The 6,528-nt window shown below is 48.8% G+C and overlaps 1 protein-coding gene across 1 annotated transcript; it reads left to right on the top strand.

The window, feature by feature from the left end:
- Window positions 1-592: 592 nt before the first annotated feature.
- On the top strand, window positions 593-5,378 carry LOC100830326 (probable protein phosphatase 2C 26). Its single transcript, XM_003570084.4, has 4 exons — window positions 593-2,271; window positions 2,825-2,938; window positions 3,164-3,428; window positions 4,567-5,378. The coding sequence occupies exons 1-4, from the start codon at window positions 985-987 to the stop codon at window positions 4,689-4,691; spliced, it is 1,791 nt and encodes a 596-aa protein (XP_003570132.1). The 5' UTR covers window positions 593-984; the 3' UTR covers window positions 4,692-5,378.
- Window positions 5,379-6,528: the final 1,150 nt, after the last annotated feature.

The raw sequence follows: 6,528 nt of genomic DNA on the forward strand, positions 1-6,528 counted from the left end.
ACTTTTGAAAACACCGCTCCACCAAGCCAAAGCCTGAGACGACCAACGAGGTCCCACTAGCCAGTTCCAGTTTTTGGGCCGGCCCCGTCAAAGCAATCCAATTTCGCCAAGGCAACGCACGCTGCTGCTGCCTTGGGTGGAGCGGAGTCCCATCCGCCGTAATTAACCCCTACGATTCTCCACGTCACAATGTCTCGCTCACTCCGCCCTGCCGCCGCTCGCCACAGCTCGCCTCTCCCTCCGCGGCGTGAGCCACAGGTGCGGACAAAACGGTCCACTCACTCCCTCATACCGGCACCATCTGGACCGCTTTTCCCTCCTAGTCCCGGAGACAGAAGCGATTTTACACTTTTCGCCTCTCTCGCCGTGGACTCTTGTCTCGTGAGGTTTTCAATCTGGCCCTCCAGAGAAGCGCCGGGGTGGAGAATTTTCAATCTTGGTGCTTGGCTGTCTGCACGGCGTTCTCATGGCATTACTTCTAGTTAGTTGCTGACAAATTTGGCGTATCACTGTGTCAAATTTGCGTTTTCTCTCTTGGAGTTAGAGTAGACCAGGAGGGCTAACAAGTCCCCCCCTTCCGTTGTGTGCACATCACTGACAGGAGTGAACATAGAAAACTCCCTCCCCTCTCTCTCTCTTTGAGTCTTGACTCATCGCTCAACCCCAATCCCCCCACTCCGGCCACCCCCAATCTCCATCCCCCGCTCCGGTCGGATCCCGCGGCTCCTCCGCGCCTTCGGTAGATCCCACATCGGCGAGATCCCGCCTCGGACCTTCGGCGGGATCCCGCGGTCGCAGCTTCGACCTTGCGCGGTCGACGTCCGCCGCGTCGGCCTCGCTTGACCTTACTCCTATCTGCACGGCCAGTGCCAAGTACTACTGGTAAAGGAAGTCTACTCCTCCTCCATACCTAGTAGTGCTTCTTCCTCCCCGCCGTTCGTTTGCCTTTCCTCTCTGCCCTGGCTGCCGCCAGCGTCGGATGCCATGGGCAGCGGCGCGTCACGGCTGCTCACCGCGTGCACGTGCTCGCGCCCGGCGCCGGCCTCCGTGGACGCGGAGCCTTGCCTCGACGACGCGCTCGGCCACTCCTTCTGTTACGCATCCGCCGCCGCCTACTCCTCCTCCTTCCGCCACGGCATCTCCGGCGCCGCGCTCTCCGCCAACTCCTCCGTGCCCGTCCCGCTCTACCTCTCCGACTCCGCTGCCGGCGCCGCCAACATGCCGCCCAACTACTCCTCGGCGTTCCAAACCTCGTCGTCCTTCTCCTCCGCGCCGCTGCAGCTCTCCAACCTCAACTCGGGCCCCTTGTTCCTCTCCGGGCCCATCGACCGCGGCGCCCAGCTCTCAGGCCCGCTCGACGCCGCCGTGCCCTTTTCCGGCCCACTCCCTGCGAAGCCCGCCAAGCACGCGTCCTCCTCGTCGAGGGCTCTCTCCAGAAGGTTCAGAAAGCCATTGTTCGGGAGCCTGCGGCGGAGCGTGTCGGAGAAGCACCGGCCGCTCACGGCGCCGCTCCCCCGTGATGACGGCGTACAATGGGCGCACGGCCGTGCAGGGGAGGACCGCGTCCACGTGGTTGTCTCCGAGGACCAGCGGTGGCTGTTCGTCGGCATCTACGACGGCTTCAACGGCCCTGAGGCTCCCGATTTCCTCGTCGCCAATCTCTATCGCTTCCTTCTCCGTGAGCTCCGTGGAATCTTCTACGAAGAGGCAGAAAGGGACAGCAAGCGGCTGTGGCAGTTCCTTGCTGACGGCGATGACGACGACAGCGAACTTGATTTCTCAGGCTCTGGTAGGTTCGCACTGTCACTTGCCAGGCTCAAGGAACGGCGGTTTTCCATGTGGGCCCAGGCAGCGGCTGTGGGTGACGATGAGATCAACAGGGAATGGGGTCCCAAGAAGTTGGCAGCAGCGCCGGCGGTGAGGGACCACGGGGCTGTGCTTGGTGCGCTCACTCGGGCACTGGCCGCGACAGAGGCGGCGTACCTGGACATGACCGACCAGTCAATGGGGTCCCATCCAGAGCTGGCGGTGACCGGGGCATGCCTGCTCGTAGCATTGGTGAGGGATGATGATGTGTATGTAATGAACCTTGGGGATAGCCGCGCCATTGTGGCACAGCGTGTAGATGATGACCATGGTTGCTCACTTGGAACCATGCGGACGGATGATGCTGGGTTGGGCTTGGAGATCGAGTCAAGGCCTGTCGGATTTGCCATGATTGGGCCTGAGGCACTGCAGCTGTCTATCGATCACAGCACTAGCATCGAAGAGGTAACATTTGTTCCGGCATTGCTGAAACTATATATTTTCTGTTGACATATCATGAATGTGCATGTAGCTTATATACATTTGTATCCAGTTGACCTCTTGTATCCAGTGTTGATCGTGTGCCGTGCTCTGGCATGACAGAGCTTATGTCATTATTTGTGAGTAATGTACCGGCTTCTCTGAATGCATGTGCAGTATGTGTGTGCTCGCCAGCAGTATGGCATTCTGATCATCAGATTGTTTTTCTTTGCCGGTTGTGACATCCATATTTTATAGAATTAATCATGGAAATCATTTTGATGCAAATAGTTGAAACTTGAAAGACTCGAAGAAAATTTGTCCTCATGTGAAGATCTTATAGAACACTTATTGACCTTGATGCCATATCTTCAATTAGTCGCCATCTCTCATTTGTTTCATCATTTTTGCTGTTCGATTTCATTACTTATCTGCTGCCTAAATTTGTCACGTGAACGCTGTTGCCCAGTGTTTGAGAAATTTTTAGCCCGCATACTATTCATGGCTATGAATTAATATTCTTTTTTTTTATTCGCAGGAAGTGCAGAGGATCAAACGTGAACATCCAGATGACGATCATTGTATTGTAAATGACAGAGTTAAGGGTCGTTTAAAAGTTACTCGGGCATTTGGTGCTGGCTATCTCAAACAGGTAATTGAGATGCTCCATGGCTGGTTTTAACTATGATATTTAACCTGATAGCTGTTTGTTTTTGCGGGTTAAGTTACTTCAGAGTGTGTATGCTTTTTTTTGCCAATAGTTAGTTCTTCTAATTTTGAAATTATAATAGAAATTACTTTCAGAAGTTCCAGTTGGTCTAATATTAATTGAAAAACTAGATAAATCTTACCCAGAATTTTGTGCATGTCTGTACAGGCAAAGTTGAATAATGGATTGCTAGAGATGTTCCGCAATGAGTACATAGGTGATGCACCATATATATCATGCATACCTTCTCTTTGCCATCACAAGCTCACGGCAAGGGACCAGTTTTTGGTTCTTTCTTCTGATGGCTTATATCAGTACCTGAGTAACGAAGAGGTAGTTCTGCATGTTGAGAATTTCATGGAGAGATTTCCAGAAGGTGATCCTGCGCAGAGTTTAATTGAGGAGCTTCTTTCACGTGCAGCAAAGAAAGCTGGTAAGATTTGGCTGTGATGCCTGTTCCTTATACCATGCCTTTTCTTATTTCACTTCTTGATTGGTTTGCGAGTGACCATTTCTAGTTGTAATCAGCATTGTGCCTATACAGAAATGACGTCATCTTATGTTCTTCACATGTTCCTCTCCAATGGTAGTATTTTTTTGAGGATAAATTCCGCTTTCCATTTTCATTACGAAAACAGAACCTTAGGACCAACCTCTCCAATGTTACTATCCTAGGGTGCACACTAATAAGATGAGTAGAGTTCCATATTGATTTCCCCCCGACAGGTTATTTAATACGGAATTGCATACTCCCTCCATCCCATTTTAGAATTTACTTGTCGTTTTAGGTTTAGTAAGTTTTCCTGATTTAAATGTCGTATTAGCGTGCAACCATCTCATTGACTGAAAAAACTCCTTGGGTTTCACGGAAACCACTAAGGCTACCATAGTTTACTCCTTCCATTAATTCCTTTCCCTCCCATTAGTAACCGGCTTCGCATGGGCGCAGCTTTTGCATGCTACATGCCGTGCTAATTGCGCGCACGGGGATAGGCGCCCCAAATTCATCTACAGCACACGCTCAACCAAGGCAGTAATGGCATGCATGCAGTGAGTTACTCCTAGCGTTTTTAGCATTGCTGTCGATTTTTCAAATCGGCTTACATTTCAGCATTGAAAGAGATCCTTGGTATTTGTGTTTGAGCTAAAACAACAAGTAAAATGGGATGGAGGGAGTACTTTAAAGTTGTACTCCCTCGGATCCTAAATTGTTGTTGAAATATTACATGTATCTAGACGTTTTTTAAGAATAGATACATCCATATTTGGGCAAATTTGAGTCACGAATTTAGGATCAGAGGGAGTAGGTAGCAGTCAAAATTCTTTGTGTCAAAGTTCCCAGCTAGACTAACCAACTTTACATTTTTTGTGTGAGGGACATCAGATCATTTGAGTATTTTCTCAACCATATATTTCACAAACAGTCATTAACATTCTGTTCACACCATGTGTTGATGCATCTAGTCATACATTGGAGCTGTTTTGAGTTGTCTTAAATATCTGTTCACCTGTTCTCCCTGCCTTGCATTCATAGGCGGTATTGAGATATTAACTGAAACTTTGGCTTCCAGGTATGGACTTCCATGAGCTATTAGATATACCTCAAGGGGATCGGAGAAAATACCATGATGATGTCACTGTCATGGTAGTTTCTCTAGAAGGGAGAATCTGGAAATCATCTGGAACTTATGTGTGATGTTCAGCGGAAACAATGTCAGCATCGATGTTTTTGCTGTGACCTCCTCGGCTGGTCAGCACCTCTGAGCAATTGCATACGTGCTCATCAAGAGAAACATCCGCACTTCACAGCATGGCAGACAAATGGTTTGCTCCATAAATTCTCAAAGCTGTATTTTCCAATCAGAGACCATCACTGGTCCCAGATCTCAGCTTCAGCGCAAAATGCAGCCCATCAATGTGCCAATGAGTCAACTCTGAGCAGCAGACTAATATGCAGAGAAATGACAGAAAAACGAGAGGAATCCCTCGGCAAAGCGGAGTTGAAATTCGCTTTGTCCCGCCAGCGTTAATTGGTCAAGTACTGACCTGTGACAATTTTACCCACCTAGCTGTGCTGTTGTACAAGATTTCCTTCTTTCATCCTTGAGGAAGAAAGATGACCTTTGTGGGCATGCAATTTTTCCCGTACATGTAGGAGATAGCCCGTACTATGCTGGAATTGTTGGTCAAAAGAAAATGATCATTCGCCCCTCATTTTGTGCCTTATTTTGTCTTCTACGAAGCTATGATAGTTCTGTAAAAGGTCCATTTGACTCCACCTTTTCCTCTCCAGACACTTCTCCTCTCGACTTCATTTCTCTTTCCTTCTCTGTAACTGTACTTGGTGACCCATTGACAATAAAAAAACATATTTAAAATATCAGCCTTCTTTCTTTTCAATCATTCTGGTCTCCCACGCTCCAGGAACTGCTCCCTCCGTCTCAAGTGTCTCAAATTTGTCAAATATGGATATATAGTCTTAAGTGTCTCAAATTTGTCAAATATGGATATATTTATATCTAAAATGCGTCTAGATACATGTCATATTTCGACACTTAATATGGGACAGAGAGAGTACGCCACAAGAGATGTTTGTACATAAACTTGGTTAGACTGGAACATTTACATTTAAGAACAGAGATAGTAACAGTTTATCGGGAAAAAAAACCAACAACATTGTTGCCTTTGTGGGTCCATGAGAAGATCTAGTTGCAAATGCTACACATTTGTTGATTTGACGAATGATATTGCAATGTCGACCAACGCCTTTCTGTCACTAGAGCTAAACAAAAACCGAAGCTAAAATTTCAGAGTAAAACCCTGGACCACGATCTCTGGACTCCAACCAGCAAAGTCCATCCGTCCGATCTGAACTGGACAGTTGGAATCGAGATGTACTTTTTTCGGAAATGATAATCTGGCGTAACTTGTTTGTACTTTAGATTTTTAGAATCGTACACAAGGCGACCAACGCCTTTCTGTCGCCGGTTGGAAGGGGAAACTGCTTTCCATTGGGGGCCGCACTATCCTCGTCCGCGCTGCTCTCCGGGCTATGCCCTCTTATGCCATGGGCGCCATTCTTCTCCCGGCCAGGACCATCCAGCCTATCGACAAGCACTGCCGTGCCTTCTTTTGGACGGGCAAAGAACGCGCCAACGGGGGAAACTGTAAGGTAGCTTGGGATGAGGTTTGTGCCCCGATCGAAAAAGGGGGGCTTGGTTTCCGGTGTCTTCGCACTCACAACTGCTGTCTTCTTATGAAACACCTTATTAGGGTTCACTCCCCGGGTTCCGCTCCTTGGGAAATGAGCTTCGCTGCCTCCTATGGATGGTCGCAACTTCGGGATCTTGGGGACGTTTGTACTCTCGACTCTCCGGTCTGGAAGGATATATCCAGTGGCTTCGATCTCCTTCGGTCCATCTCCAAGGTCACAGTTGGTAATGGTCGGTCCACCTCTTTTTGGCACGACCTTTGGATCGGTGACATTCCCCTGGCCTCCCGTTTCCCCGCCCTCTTCTCCCATTCCTTGCGAC

Source organism: Brachypodium distachyon, chromosome 3 (genome assembly GCF_000005505.3).
Source record: "Brachypodium distachyon strain Bd21 chromosome 3, Brachypodium_distachyon_v3.0, whole genome shotgun sequence".
In the NCBI taxonomy this organism is placed as follows: Eukaryota; Viridiplantae; Streptophyta; class Magnoliopsida; order Poales; family Poaceae; genus Brachypodium; species Brachypodium distachyon.

Bases quoted from the DNA above. Each gene is read 5' to 3' on its own strand.
- LOC100830326 (XM_003570084.4), top strand. From the start codon at position 985: ATGGGCAGCGGCGCGTCACGGCTGCTCACCGCGTGCACGTGCTCGCGC. The intron at 2,272-2,824 runs GTAACATTTGTT...TTTTATTCGCAG, and splicing joins ACAGCACTAGCATCGAAGAG to GAAGTGCAGAGGATCAAACG. The intron at 2,939-3,163 runs GTAATTGAGATG...ATGTCTGTACAG, and splicing joins GTGCTGGCTATCTCAAACAG to GCAAAGTTGAATAATGGATT.